We start from the raw sequence: 16402 nt of genomic DNA, 5'->3' as shown, positions 1-16402 counted from the left end.
TTGGGGGGCCGCCCGATAGTCTGAAGGACCGATAGTCCGAAGGTTCTTTAATCCGAAGGTTCGATAGTCCGAATGCACAAAATTTCCATAAGAGGGGGTTCGTTAGTCCGAAAATAAAATAAGGTTCGTTAATCCGAACATTTGATGCAATATTCCGAAGGTTCATTAATCCAAAGGTTCATTAGTCCGAAGGTTCATTTATCCGAAGGTTCGGTAGTCCGAGTTTAGAATAAGGTTAATCAGTCCGAAGGTTCAATAGTCCTAAGCGAAAATAAGGTTCAATAGTCCGAAGGTTCATTATTCCGAATTGACAATAAGGATCGATACGGATAGTCCGAAAAGACTATAAGCTCCGATAGTCCGAATTGCCAATAAGGTCCGATAGTCCGAATCGACAACAAGGTCCGATAGTCCGAATTGAGAACAAGGTCCGATAGTCCGAAGTGTCATACTGACGAGCCGTATTGCCCATTCGGACTATCGAACCTTATTCTCAATTCGGACTATCGAACCTTATTCTCATTTCGGACTATCGAACCTTATTGTCGATTCGGACTATCGAACCCTATCGTCTATTCGGACTATCGAACCTTCGGATTAATTAACCTTATTCTATTTTCGGACTAATGGGCCCTTCGGACTATCGAACCTTCGGATTATCGAACCTTCGGACTAATGACCCTTCGGACTAAAGAACCTTCGGACTATCGAACCTTCGGACTATCGGTCTGTAACCCACAAATTGACCTCTGAGTTTCAAAAAGCTTGGAATACATGTGGACTTGTGGAACTCCTTATACTCGTGCAAAGATGAAAATGTATGAAATAATTTTTGGCGGTCATCATCGGTTGAAAACTTAAACTTGTAGAAGAGAATAAAATGTCTTTCAGGACAAACAAGTTTTTTGAATATACTTGAGGATCTCATCATTTACAAAGAAATCTAAAGTGATCGTTGATAAGAACTGAATTTAAACAAGCCCGACTAAATCTAGAACCCATCGGTAGGTAAATCTTCGCGTCGTTGTTATTTTCGTTCTGCTAACACAATTTACGCGATATGAATGCAAACGTGATGGAACAAGGATACATAGGCATGGGCGTCGCGAGGGGGGGGGGGGGGGGGGGGGGGCACTTGCCCCCCCCCCCCCCCTGGAAAAGCAACCCAAAAAAAAAAGGAAGAAAAAAAAGAAAAGAAAAAAAAAGAACAAGAGGCGCGAAGACAAAGTGGTGTAAATTTAATGAGTTGGGGGGGGGGCAAAATGTCCCTGCCCCCCTCTAAAACTGATAAATCGAGAATGTGTTGAGAAATACAAGCATTTTTTGGCAAAAAAATGTTTTGCCCCCCCCCCCCCTCTAGATAAAATCCTGGCGACGCCCATGTACATAGGTACGAAATTGCTGGATGTGAAAGGTCGTAAGTAAAATACGTTTTTACCATAGAGCTATATTAAATTACTAAATAATTTAATGTAGCTCTATGGTTTTTTCCCATCTCCGGTCGATTTCTCATCTATTGTTCTTGTGGAATGCCAAGATAAAATTCCAACACGAATGTTTCTTGTGATTATTACGGTTGAGAGAAATCATTATGTCCAAAATTATAGCAAGAGAAAGGACAACCCTGTGTAAAATGCCCATTGAAGTGTAGTCTTGGCCCAAGACGTCAGTGATCAAGAACAATAGTTTCATTGTTGTGTAGCGCCTTGCATAATTGGGTTTTTTCTTACTTTCTCCAACTAACGTCTTGGTTATTTCGTAGCAATGGGGGCGGGGTCATTTATGTCAATAACAACGTCTGTATAAATTCGAACAAACCTTAATATAGCTCCGTGTATGATCGCCGCAGTATCTCGATCGTTGATTGGTTCCCTAGGAAAGCGCTGGTATGATGCTCGATAACGTACCGCAGGACGTGTATGTTTACAACCGTCGATTGGGCGAGCCATTGAACTGCCAAGTCCCGATCGCTGATTGGTTCCTTAGGGGAGCCTACGGAGAAAATAAAGACAAAGTTAAACCGCTGAAACGAAATGGCCAAGACGTTTAGTGCAAGTGGACCCACTGATCTCTATTATACTGACTTAGATAGCACTTCGGGCCGTGGGGCTGAAGTCACTGGACGCCATTTTGACACTCCCTCTGGCCACGTAAAAATATATGCAAAGTCGTGGAATAAAATTATATATTTGAACAAATATTTACATGAGGAAAATAACACTTCGAGCAAAATGAATAAATAAAAACGTGTTCGGTGGTCCAACATCGCTTCCTAAACTATTGTAATTCTGTGCTTTTTATATACGGATCCGTGCGTTGTGGGGCTTTTGAGGGCGCTTCAAAATGGCCGCCGCGTGTGTGCGAGGGCGTCACGGTCTTGTGCACACGCATTTTGGTCGAAGCGTTATCAGCATAGTAGAGATCAGTGGTGGGCCCGCTGATCTAATTGTTGTGCCATTTTTAGAGAGCGCACTATTCACCGTCCACTATGGATCACTAGCGTCTTTGGCCAAGACTAATAGAAGGGTCGCGGAGGAGGCGTCCGGAAGCTCAAAGACAAAGTGGCGTACTTTCAGACTGCACAGCAAATACATAGATGCACAGTGTAAATTGTCATCGTAAAAATGGACTGATACTCAAATCTAACCTCGCAGAGGCCGAGGGCGTTGTTTCCACAACCCGGAATGATGCGGAATCATTTGTAAACCTGTGGGGTACTGTCAATGAATCTACCTCTGAAAAAAACCAAGCGCTTGTACATTTTCCCCTCTGATGATTGAGTGACATTATTTTGTCCACGATGTGAGTCAGTATTAAACTTCTGCATATTTATGAATGAGTAGCTTTCCCGGTAAGTTTGTGTTCTTGCCACCAGACGCTTTCGGACGATTTCCATTTGCAGAAGTCCGTTTGCAATGTTTTATGAGTAGCTATATAGTGTTCCCCAAAAGACGTGGCGCACTTCGACGTTCCACCGACTTTCCTCATGCAGTGTTGCCAAACTTCTTTGTTGACAAACTTCAAATTCATTCAGGGAAAAAATTCCATACTCGATCACCACTTATTTCAATTAATTTTCAAGCGCCAAAAGTTGCATCCTTTATGGTTATTCCCTCCACTTTCCCTCCTCTACTCTCACCCTCTCCTTTCCTTTATTTCTATTTATCAATCAGTCACTTACTTCATTGAGATTCGAACCTCGGACGCTTGCTTGATACATGAGACTCTTAACCGCTAGGCCGCGCACGATCGCTGTTGCAATGATCAATCTTTGGACGTATTTGAAGTATCCATTGAAATAAACTAAATATTCATGAGAAAATAAATATTCATAATGACGTATTGCACTATCATTGGCCGGCTCATGCGATGTAATGGTTATCGATGTCATGTGTATAACGTACCGCTGTTCCAGACACTTCAATCAGTTTTGACCGGCTGCTTCAACTCAGATCTGCACTAGGCCTACATGTGCATCCAAAATGTGCTCTAAAAACACATTTTTACTAATTTGTTTTCGCATGTCCGCTGTTTCCTGGATTCCTCTTGGTTGAAATCACAAGGTGAGGTGAAACATTTTTTGTTTGGCGGCTGGTAAGTGGTGATCGGGTATGGATTTTTTTCCCTTCATTCAGTAAAATACTGGTACTTTTACCTTAATAATTCTTGCTGTTGAACCTTTGTGAACAATTTTAGTGTCATGAAATTTAGTCCGAAATTATAAAACGCCAGCGCCCGGAAATTGGGCAAAAATCGGTCGAGTGTTCCCAAATGTGTCGCACTTAAATAAATCCCGGAAAATTCCAATCTCCCAAACCCAATTTTCTTTAAAGTTGAAAAATTCTGATAAATCATTATATGTCTTCTCCGATACCCAACTAGAAGTTTGTTAGAAATTTCTTTTCTTTTCTTATTTCTTTTTTTTTCTTTGGGGAGCTGGGAGGGGGCTCATTATCAAAGGGTTCACTGTGCCTAGACATCCTAGACACCAGTATAAACGACTGTTCTGAGCTCTAGTACAAAATGCACTGCTCGGACTTGCCTAAATTGGTTAGACGCGTGATAACGGGCATTAATACCCGCTGGCGCATAATCGCGAATTTTCCAGATGTGCCATTGTGTTGGGTTTTTGCGCGACATCTAAAACGGAAATATTCATAAAACTGTAAGTAAAACTACTTCTTATTGAGTGGTCGGGCACAACCCGACCACTCTTTGGATTTGTTGCGATTAATCTTTCTTTCTTTCTTTCTTTCTTTCTTTTTTTTTCTGCACAGCACGTTTCCGCGGGTTTTCTCCTAAACGGTTTATGATATGAACTTGTAACTTTCAATATATATTGACCCTCGTCTCAAGTGGTGCATATTACTCTGACGTCATTATTACGTCATCGGGTGTCAAATTACAAGCGATTTTAGCTGAAAAAGTGACCAATTACGTTCATCTATAACTCTTGAACAAACTAATCAATGATGTTTGTATTCTGTAATCAGATACACCATTAATCGATTAAAATTTTTTGTCGTGTACGTGAACTCGCTTGACCTTTACTTCCGGGTCTACCGGAAGGTCAAAGTTGAGTGAATTCAAAATGGAGATGTTAGCCTGAAATCAAAACAAAGTAAAATTTCTTCCGAACAGTTAACGGCATGATCTCAAAACCTTGTGTAAACTTGTACCATGTTACGAAGATGTTATAAATTAAATTTTGTTACGGCATCATGACGTCATCAGGTATCAAATTACTAGCGATTTAAGGGCAAATTTTGACAAAATAGTTTGCGTTATATCTTTTGAACTAAATAGAGTATCGTGTTCGTTTTTTTCGTGAGGTTGTAGACTACGCCATGAGAAACATTTTGTGTTCCCGGACACAAAACCGCTTGACCTCTACTTCCGTTGTTACCGGAAGTGCAATAAAAACCAAAAATAACTAGAAAATGGAAGCATTTTACTACAAACATATATATTATGAAAGTGTTTAGTGCGGAATGCCAGACACAAAAAAAAACACTGTGATGACGTCGTCATCCAAAAGGGCGCCCCTATAGCTGCACATAAAATAGTGTTTCTTAATTCCATCATTTGATCCATGTCATATATCTTAGCCCAAATAACGATACCATTACAATGTTCACCTTTGCTTCCAAATACTGTGACGTCATCAAACCGGAAGTTCGGTGTGATGAATACATACACTTATATTTTCCATATTTTCATACGTTATTTAACTTCACAATGAACATCTACTCCGAAATAAATAAGTATTCACTTCCTGTTATGACTAAGCCAGAAATAACTTGTATGTGTATGTAGAATGTTTACTGAAATTTATCACACCGTTAAAGATGTATTTTTAAACAAAATAATTGACTGTCCTGGAAAGGATTTAATTTCGTGATTCTTTGTTCTTACATACTAATATTTATAACTTACCTGGACAGTGTTTTATAAAGTAGTTGTCTACCCGACCACTCTGCGTTTGTAACAACAAACGCGAATCTCTAGTTTAAGATATAATTGTTCCAAATTACTTTTAAAATAAATACTTCAGGATATAACAGATGGTATTGAGCAGTTTTTGTCGTCATAGATGAAGTATTTACCCGGGAAATAAACGTCAAATTTCGAGGAGAACTACCGTTTACCCAAATTTTGTTTTTAATTAGGCTTTTATTAAAAAGTTTTAGAGAGATAGGATGCCGAACTGATGAAACAAAAGCGACATTTCATTGTTCATCTTAAAGCTAAAGATATCGTGCTCGGCATTACCATGGTTATGTAGTTATCGCTTATCAGAATTCAATAATAAAGACCAAAAACGTAGACTCATGAATATTCAAAAATATAATTCGCTGGCTTGACAGACTTCGAGGCCAGATCGGGCGAAGAGCCTTGCAAATCTGAAAGCCACTGCGCGCAGTGGTATTTGTTGAAAAGTATTCGTGGTATTTGCCACCAGTACAGGCCATTATCACGCGTCTAACCAGGCGTTGGGCCGAGTCGTTAATCCTTGTGTGTAGGATCCGTGACTGTGCACTTCGAAAAAAAAATCGGAAAATCACGGCAATTTTTTTTGGGGGGGGCAAACTTTGTAACGGGTAGACAAACTCATTTCACCACGGATGTGCAAGTGCCCTTTTCAAAAAAATTGTAACCCCCCCCCCAATTAAAAGAGACCGTGCTACGCCCCTGCACACCCCTAATCTGAGTGTGTATCAGGCCAGCCAGGCATGCAGTTACATAATTGCTATTGTTAGCCCCATGTGCCTGGAATTTGAAATAGCTATGTGCAGTCTGCTTGGTGCTGTGCTTGGGTACAGGTTGTCTGTGGAGGGCTGTGTAGATCTGTGCAGGGTTTGCCTGGGCGTGGCTAGGCTATAGGGAAAGCATTGCACCACGTAAGTTATATATGTAGTGCAGGGTAACTGAGTTAAATTCCCCTGGGTTGGAGAAGAGCTATGGTGCTTTTACCGGAAAGAATGTTGCACCCTGACGCTGTTTTTTCCGTCATATATCATCTCAGTAAAGGTCAGTTATTGCAAAAAAGGATGATAAGACATGAATCTGGGACTGAGAAACGAACATTTCCAATTTGTTAGGAAATACATGTATTTAGAACATTTCTTGACTCTCCATAGACTTTGTACACAACCGCTGTAGTAGCGTCAGGTTATAACATTCTTCCCTTTTCCTTGCATTTTGTACAACAAATTCCTGTATAAATTAGTTTAATTAGTTAATTTAAACTGTTGTCCAATCTTGCCCGTATAAGTAGTGATGAAAAGTTGTAACAAGAAGATAGTGGATATTTTGCCGTAACCGGTACTATACCTCCTTACTCTATTTTGCCATCAGTGTGCAATCTCAACTAGATAGCAAGGTCATGTTGGGCCAACATAAGGCTTTTAGGGTTGGCCCAATAATGGCTGCCCACGTTGGCCTAGCCCCATAAATGTGGCCTATTTACTGGACTGCCTCCGTAAACATAGGCCACACATCCACATGTACAAAAATCGTGTCGACTTTGCCAAATTTTGATTTTCACATTTAGGCTTAGTTTGTAGGGTTTTTTTTGCTTTAGAAGCATACTCACCCTCTTTATAGGCTAATCAGAAAGTGCTGCCTTTTTTCAGATGTATATTTTTCGTGAAATTTCCAGATTCATTTTTACACGTTTGCGTATCAAAATTTCAACATGAAATTTCACAAAAATTAGACATCTGAAAAAGGCAGCACTTTCTGACTAGCCTATAAAGAGGGTGAGTATGCTTCTAAAGCAAAAAAAATCCTACAAACTAAGCCTAAATGTGAAAATCAAAATTTGGCAAAGTCGACACGATTTTTGTACATGTGGATGTGTGGCCTATGTTTACGGAGGCAGTCCAGTAAATAGGCCACATTTATGGGGCTAGGGTGGCCCCTGTGCAGGCAGAATGTTGGGCCAATGGGAATTACCAATCTTGGCCCAACCTTAATTGTGCAATTGGCCCTATGGTACTTTTGCGGTTTGGCCAACTTCACTATTTTACTGTTGGCCCAATGTTTGGTTTTCAACGCTGGCACACACTGTTGGGTGTTCATTGGGCCACCGTATTAATTAGGAACTTACATGTCGGTCAAACGTTGGTGGGATGTTGGGCCAATGCCCATGAACATCGGGCCAACTTTAATGATATCGTTGGCCCAATGTTGTTTTACAGTTGGACTATTAGAACCCCCCAAGCCCGTCCAGGTGATCAGCGCGTGGCAAATACATTTCAATCACCAGAAAGATACCTTCAAACGAAGCCCTCGGATACACATGGTTCTTTATTCATCCAAAATGTATTGTTCATCATTGTTGTCAAATGTCTAGCATCTGTTTAATAGTTTAATTAATAGTTCAATTAGTTGGTATGCAGATCGATGGTGGGGAACAATAGGCAATCATCGATTTACACCATATAATATACAAACGTTTGTTCGAAGAATTGATTGAAAGTGATCGATCCATGCTATCAGGGGTAATTCATGATAAAGAACCCATTTTGCAGTGTAGTAACTTCAAGGATGCAGTCACAAGAGATTCTGTCTTCTAACTTCAACAGGAGGTTTATTTAACAACCGAGAGGAATGAGATGTATGTACTGGGAGGCGCCATGTTACGAAAACGTGAATCAAGACACTTTCCGTGACTCGGAGTTATGACCGAACGAATTATGGTCGTCAGACGGAAAAGCCATTCAATCACGTACTCCTTTCTTATTGGCAACAAAATGACCTCGCTAAGCTTCCCAACACGAGTTCTGTATTATAGGCCTATAAAAGAATAAAATGGCCCATTAAGGGATACCACATGACATTTGATGATTACGTCACTTCAATTTCCATCTATAACTCATCCCTGTGGATGTGCATACCAATTTTTAACCCTTCCAACGTTATAGCGATTCGAAAAAAAATGCACATTTAATGTCATGTCAGGTGACACATGATGACGTCATCGTTATGAATTCATTGGGGACCATCTTCGGCTGCTGATCTTAGTGTCTGACAAGTGTAAAGTTAATCAGACATATAGAAGTGCAAAAGTGTATGGCTTGAAGAACAACGTGTACAAAACCAATAGGGAAACAATGCATCTTTAATGTCACGTAACCTGACACCTCATGACGTCACGATCCAAAAAAAAAAAACCTTACGAAAACAAGAGCTGTTTCGGTGTGTACACTGAAACAGCTAATAATGGGGACAAGGACATGTTATGCATGAATGAGACCAGGCAATATGCAGAGATCAATCAATTTGGTGTAATAAAAATATAAAGAGATGCAAATACATTAAGTGGTGTATAAATCAGTAAAATATAATATTCTTTAGTTTTTTACAAAAAGATGAAAAGCTGGCTGACTGTTTAAGTTCTGTTTTTCCACCATGTATACAAATATGTATACAAACATGTCGACTTTGTCAAATTTTGATTTTCACATATAGGCTTAGTTTGTAGTTTATTTTTTCTGTAGAAGCATACTCACCCTCTTTAAAGGCTAATCAGAAAGTGCTGCCTTTTTCAGATTTCTGTTTTTCGTAAAATTTCCAGATTCGTTTGCACACGTTTGCGTATCAAAATTTCAACATGAAATTTCACGAAAATTAGACATCTGAAAAAGGCAGCACTTTCTGATTATCCTATAAAGAGGGTGAGTAGCTTCAAAAGCAAAAAATAAACTACAAACTAAGCCTAAATGTGAAAATCAAAATTTGACAAAGTTCGACATGTTTTTGTACATGGTGGAAGTGTGGCCTTTATTTACGGAGGTAGTCCAGTAAATTGGCCACATTAATATGGGGCTAACATTAGCGTATCTAAATTCCAACATGAAATTACACGAAAAATAGACGTCTGAAAAAGGTAGGAATACTTGTCTATCGCTTTATAGAGGGTGAGTGTGCTTCTAAAGCATAAATAAACTACAAAGATAATAAAAAGTTGACAAAATTCTACATGCTCGGGTACATGCAGCCATATGGTTGCGAAGGGCGATTTCTAAAGGTTACGTAACACTTTATTTTGAATGAAACTACATGTACACCACGTTCTCGTTGGCGGGCGAAATCTTTGAAAATTAATTTCTCCCGTTTGGAAGACCGTATCTTCATGCAACTTTCAGGGTTTATTTCCCTTATAATGATCCAATTATGTGCTAAAAATCGTTGTGATATGTTCTTTACTTTTCGTTGAAATTGGAAAAATAGGCCTGGCTACGTGCATATTTGAAGGCTGTAACACTGGCGTTAGCAATGTCTGTCAATCTTTTCAAGCCTCACAAATATTAATAAGGTTCCTATCCATTATGGAGTGCAGTAAACATTTGCATAAAAGCCTCCTTCACGAGTTATTAATTGATAAATATCACCCTTTTTGCCGGCTTCCATTTATCGATACCGAGACCCACGCCAAGTCACGCCGAGTGACGCTAATGAATATGTGATTGTCCATTGTGTGGCCGGGCCGAAATCGATCAAGCGTGGCGCCCACTGTGCTACAAGAAAACCATACATGTGGGTTTGGTCGCTAAAATTCGTCGCCGAAATTTTCCTTAGAGATGATTCAATATGTAACACAAGCGTTAGCAAAAACAGATTAAGCTGAAATTCGGAAGATACTTAGATGATATGCGTGTTCAACTACTCGTGAAATAACAACTTCCGTAAATTCCTAGAAACTGATATAAATACATAGATTTGGGGACGTTTTCGAACGATTCCTTCCAGATTTGAAGGTCAGCTTTACCAGTAACCAGTATTGACGTTTCGGCATCGATGACAGCGATTTTTTCACTGACATGAAGTTTAAAATTTCGTTTTCCACATTTTAACATTCCAATCATACTGAGCATACTTTTTGAGAAACACAACGTTCCTAATGCCATGTTTTTGGGGTGCATGAATTTCACTGCTCTGTTATAGCGTCTAAGTATGTAATCGTTTAGCTTTGCCTAACAAACAACAGTATGACGCCATATGGCTGCATGTTCCAAGTGTGACCTTTATTTATGGAGGCAGTCCAGTAAATTGGCCACATTTGTAGGGCTATAGGTATGGCCCAAAAAAGTCTCCGGTTTCTGGTATGGAGCTTGCCCAAAAAGTGGTGCGGCGACGCGGCTTTTTTTTTTTTTTACCTGTTTTTTTTTTTTTGCTTCAAATGTCGGCGTATGACTGCAAAATGGTGCCCGACTAAACTTAGTGCAAATATATGGGAGTCCAGAGAGGCCACATACAGCATATTCTCAATCATAACCCCATCTAAAAACACGTTAAAATTGTGCAGCAGCAGGATTCCAGTCAAACCAGTGAGTTTGGTTTTTTGAGACATCATCTTTCATTGAAATAAAACGTTTTCATTTTGCCGACGCGCATGGCTACGGCGACGCGCGCGCATACCAGAAACCGGAGACTTATTTTTTTGGCCTTATCTTGAGGGAATGAATGTGTGCTTGGCCGGTTTTAAACACTATTCCGGACGGCGTCCGTGGCTACGCCACTGGTTTGGGTACATGTTCCAAGTGTAGCCTTATATTTACGGAGGTAGTCCAGTAACTTGGCCACATTTATGGGGCTACCCTCTCTCCTGTTTGATTTGGTTTGCCTCGCGCGGCGAAAATATCGCCGTGTGCGGCGAACCCGAGCTACGTGCTGAGCTAACGGCGTCGAAAGAATGTTTTTGCTCAGCATTTAGCAGGTAGCTCCCGTTTGCGGGGGGGGGGGCGAGGGTGGAGCTGCGAGCTGAGCTAAACAGATTAACTAGTCAATGAAAGCTGTTCTTCTTTGTCGGTCGGGTGATTTTTTTTTAAAAAATGGGCACAAACGCCATCAGGCTTAGATTTAAACACAAAAATGTTAAAATCACGTGTGCACTTTGCGTGATTTCACTGACTGGTTAATCTCTTTAGCTGAGCACGTAGCTCTCGTTTTCGGCGGGTTTAAATAGAAAGAATGTTTACTCGGAGTTAATTAAATTCTTTGTGTTTTTTTATTTTCAGGTTTGTAAGTCACTGGCTTATTTCAAGTGAAGTTACAAAATAAGGTATTGAGTTCATTGTTTAAATTTGCCATATCATCTTTAGGATAATTGAGGCATTTACGTGTGATTCATCTCTGATCAGACAGACCTTCTCTTTGAGAGTTTTTTCCCATTACACGATAGTGCTGGACGATACGACAATAATATCGCCGAGATACGATATTTGCCCCAAAAAAATCGGAATTGCATACGTTTTGATGAAGTTACAATAATAAGGTATTATTTCTATTGAGTTCATTGTGTAAATTTGCCATATCATCTTTAGGATAATTTGAGGCATTTACATGTGATTCATCTCTGATCAAACAAACCTCTTTGACAATGTTCACATTACACGAATACACGATGTATCTAGGAGCAAATCCAAAGTGTACACCCGACAATAAAAAGCTGATATAGCATTAATGTTAAAGGAACGACCCGCAATAGAATGATCGCACTCGTGATATTGGTATGAACATCAGAATCAGGTATGCAAAGGAGATCAGCAACAGGTTAGAACTGTCAGTAGCGTACTCACTTTCTGCTAGCCTCATATACGCATATCCTGTGCATATATTAGAAACATGCCCTACTCTCGAATAATTACAAAAAGGAAGACTTTATTATTGCCAAACCGCGATCTATGCCATTGTGTTTCCTTTTTGAATCCTGTTCTCTCCTTTTGCTGCCAAAAATCAATTTCGATGGCTGTTATACAGTATGTCCCCAAAACAGTGCCGTCTGACTATTTTAAAAATTAACTACAATTTAACCATGATGAACATTTTGTAAATTGTTAATTGTGCAGATGCCCTTTATCTTATGCCCAAACTCCTATTGGTTTAAATGTCCATCATGCCTCGCTGCACAATGGTCAATTGATCGCAGCAACATTTTTGGACACTGTGCCCAAGTTCCATGCCTGAATCGATTTCAGTGCCGTGTTATGTACATGTACTCTGTAAAATGTTGTGAAAAGGGCTGATGTTGTTGGGGATCGGGAATCATTTGCCCTTGAGCATTAAACTGATGCATGATTCCAGTCCCAACTGCAGCCCTTTTCACAACATGCAGGATTTTACACATCTTACATAACAAAGCACTGAAACTGATTTTGGTCACAGTGTCCAGTGCTGTTGTGATCAATTGACCATTGTGCAGTGAGGCATGAGGGAAAAAATTATCTGAACAATTAACAATTTCCAATATGACTTCATGGTTTATAGTCAGATGGACACTTTTTTAGGAACATATTGTATACTTAAGCACAAGTTAAGATTACAATAAAGCAATGCGAAGTCTAGAAACAGCTGTTAAACTGTTTTTGTTCTTTATAGTGTCATAACCGTGCCAAATGTTCCCCTTTTTCTTTTGTGTTGGAAATAAACTCTTCATATCCTCAAGCATCTGTTTCTTACCTTTTCTTTCTTTCAAAGTGAGTGAATGATGGCATCCTCCCTTCAGCGAGTGGAATTTGGTAGTCTTCCTAATGAGATGCTGCTTCAAGTTCTGCAATATTTAACACCCAAAGATCTTTGTCATGTTGCGTTGTGCAGTAAATCTTTGAGAGAAACAGCCAATCATGATGCTCTGTGGCGCCCTCTTTGTCATGCAGAAGGATGGAGGCACTTTGGTAGAGCTGAAGATCTTGACGAAAGCACTGCATTCATTCCTGTGGACAAGCAGAACGTTGGTAAAGATGTGAACTTCTCGTTCGATACCGTTGTTAGTGGTACTGACTGGCCTGGACTGATGGACACGTGCAAATGGAAGACGGTCTACATGAAAGCACATCATCTCGAAAGGAACTGGAGGGATAATAGTCACCACGTTGTCTCTTTCGAGTTTGGCTCGGAGGGATGTGCTGGTCGGTTCAGTCCAACAATATGGGATTCTCCCACTCATTCACAGATATATAATCTACATGGAGAGGGTACCTACCTAGCAGCAGGAGTTTCGAATGGCACAGTCATGGTGTGGGATATGTACAGTGGGAAACTAAAATACACCATACACGTAGACATCTGTGACAAAAGCGAATGCTTGAAAATCAAAAATGGCACCATAGCTGTAGGTTGTAAAGATGGAATGATTCGTACATACTCCACACAAACAGGGCAACAACTGCAAGTTATGTCTTGTCATCAACTTGCAGTATCCCAACTGTTTATTGACGATGACACAATCGTCAGTGTCGCTCGTCCTGATCCTAGGCTTTTTTATGCCAGCAAGGACACATTTGAGGACAGTGACATCAAAGTTTGGAGTTCATTAAATGGGGACCTTCGTTTTCTTTTTCGCAGAGAGGATGATTCCAAAGATAAGACGCAAGACGTGGATTATGTGGATAAAACGGTAGCCGCTGTTTATGTTGACCGAACAATTCGGTTATGGAATGCACAGAGCGGTGTATGCATGCATGTCATAGGTCCGTCGCATCGGATGGGTGAGTTTGTAGAGGCGTTGACTTACTGCCATCTCAACAACGGAACTCTCATCGTTGGTGATAGGGACAACAGAGTAGAAATGTATGACGTGAAATCAGGGGCGTGCTGCAAGACATTCAACATTCCTTTAGGCTGTAATGAAAAAAATGATAACAAAACTTGGTCATGTGTGTTCACTGGTAAGTTTCTCGTTGCTGCATCAGATTGGGGTACTAATCTTAGGGTCTGTAACCCAGAGGGCAAGTACATTGGGGAGACCAAGACTGCTGGAGATTATGAACGTATGATGCACTCGAGTTGTGTCCGCGGTAATAAATTGATTGTCTGTGATGAGGATACAGGTGCCGGCTCATTGTGGATGATTGATAGAGAGAACGGCTTTCATGTTGTGAAAAAATTGAGAGGGAGTATGTTTAGTCGGTGTGTGCCAGGTGAATTGTTCGAATTTTGGTTGGGTGACACAAAACTAGCTGTCGCTCATTACTTTGATGAAACTTTGGAAGAGAGCCTAGTCCAGGTACCATACATCGCAGTTCACCATTATTGGTGAAGGAATGAGGGGGTGATTTGGACATCAACATACCCTGCACTGAATCCTCATTGTTACGAGAAAGACTCCGTGCACGCTTATGAACTTTGTAAGCTGGATTTGTATAGTAGGTGTAATCTACCAGGTTGTTGATATTTGTTTGCAGACTGTGACTTTAACTGCCAAATATGATTGCTCAGTGTTTTGGCTTTACAGCTAATTCAATATATTTACAGCTTTATCCATGCCTACAGCATTAGCCAGAACATTGGCTGATGTTTGGAACCTACATGTACAGTTAGCCAATTAAGGATTGGCACATCTCAATTTTGTTTCCACGAATATTTCAATAATACAGTTCCTTTGCCTATACGCATTGATTTTCTACTTACTGTTTCTTTATTTTAAAAAAAATCCTCTTTTTTGGTAAAAAGATGAGAAAACAAAGAGTTTCGAGTTAAACACGAACAAATATAAACTGCAAGGATATGGTCAATTATTATAGAATACAACAAAGAGGCATGTTGGCCTAGAAAAATTACCAGGAATGAAAAACAAAACGGTAGTGGAGAGGAGGTAGGTGTAAAATTTATCCAGAATATATTATTTGATATTTTAGGGAAATATAACCATTTACTAATACCCCTCGGATGATCAGCAACTGGCAAGTTAAAACAAAAACAATGACAGTGTACTTCAATGTCACCAATCGTGCAGTGGAATGGGCGTTAATCCAATGCTGAATCCAAGACTCCTTCAGAATTTTGTCTTTTTCCCAAAGCAATTCTAAGTTTGCTTTATTTCAGTCATTGAATGAACTTTAAACAAAATGTATATAATGCTACAACATAGAGTAAAACTTTAACACATAAGTGATCTTTTTAACTACACAACAAGTGTTGAAAATGAACATTGGAAAAAAGTGAATTCAAAAAGCGTGAATTCGATTCTTAGTTGGTTGGAATAGTCTGTAATAAGCTTGATAATCTCGATGTCAATTGGTTACCAAAGAGGAATGATGACATGTCTCTGTCCTCACAATTTATGTTTGGGGGAAGAGACAAAGCTGCAACATTGAACAATATCGACCTCAATAGCACCGTGATCGAAAGTATTATATTAAGATGTATCAGAAGTTGAAATTGTATAACGGTTTACCAAAATGGAATAGTGATATTTCAGAAAGAGCGAAAACAAGATAGGCATTTCTTTGACTGCAGCCACAGAAACTAATTTGAAATAGTGCTTTCCTAAAATGTAATTAACGCCAGTAAAAAGCAGGCTTGGTTCATTTGTTTGTTTTCACTTTTTTTCCTGGTCACATTCCCTTCAATGCATGTATACTGTCGTCATTTGTTCATTCATTTGCGTTAAAATAAAGGGTGATGACCAAATGCAGAGTTTCCCGCTTGTGCAAATGTTTACTTAATGTAATAATGACTTTCAATTTATCATTTATTTCTGGTAATGAAACCAAGGTTCCTCAAAAGTGCTTTGGGAACTGTAGATCGAAATCCTGATGAAACTAGCTGTAGAGAGAGAGAAGAAATTACAGGTAGGAAACCCAATCCACACATTGCCCAGGCCTGCAGGAATTCTGGCCAACTGCGCTAAACCCGAATCCCTTTGAAAGTTTTGCGTATAGGGGGTTTTTCGAAACCTTTGCTTTGGCTTCGGCTTCGGCTTCGCCTGCTACTTCTGAACCACTGAGAGGCAAACTAAACGAAAACATTCCAACTTTTGTCTACATATCAACCAATTGAATGTTCCTGAAGCATAAAAGGCACCAAGTGGCGTAGCCACGGGCGGGCGTGGGGGGCGACAGCCCCCCCCCCCCCTGAAACCTTGTCGCCCCCACTGAGATTGATCTACATGACG

General features: G+C 40.0%; 1 protein-coding gene across 2 annotated transcripts; it reads left to right on the top strand.

The window, feature by feature from the left end:
* Positions 1–6284: 6284 nt before the first annotated feature.
* LOC119723317 (F-box/WD repeat-containing protein 7-like) lies at positions 6285–15927 on the top strand. 2 transcript variants are annotated; one of them, XM_038193882.1, is made up of 3 exons: positions 6285–6401; positions 11526–11569; positions 12985–15927. In XM_038193882.1, exon 3 carries the CDS (start codon positions 12992–12994, stop codon positions 14543–14545), a length of 1554 nt encoding a protein of 517 aa, XP_038049810.1. In that variant the 5' UTR covers positions 6285–6401; positions 11526–11569; positions 12985–12991; the 3' UTR covers positions 14546–15927. The 2 variants fall into 2 exon arrangements, with proteins under 2 accessions (XP_038049810.1, XP_038049819.1); XM_038193891.1 differs by lacking the exon at positions 6285–6401 and adding an exon at positions 6408–6531.
* Positions 15928–16402: the final 475 nt, after the last annotated feature.

Source organism: Patiria miniata, unplaced genomic scaffold (assembly GCF_015706575.1).
Source record: "Patiria miniata isolate m_02_andy unplaced genomic scaffold, ASM1570657v1 HiC_scaffold_1, whole genome shotgun sequence".
Taxonomy (NCBI): Eukaryota; Metazoa; Echinodermata; class Asteroidea; order Valvatida; family Asterinidae; genus Patiria; species Patiria miniata.
This window is presented reverse-complemented; position numbering and strand designations above follow the sequence as displayed.

What these genes read in the sequence shown, in the direction of transcription:
- LOC119723317 (XM_038193882.1), top strand. Translation starts at nt 12,992, where the DNA reads ATGATGGCATCCTCCCTTCAGCGAGTGGAATTTGGTAGTCTTCCTAAT.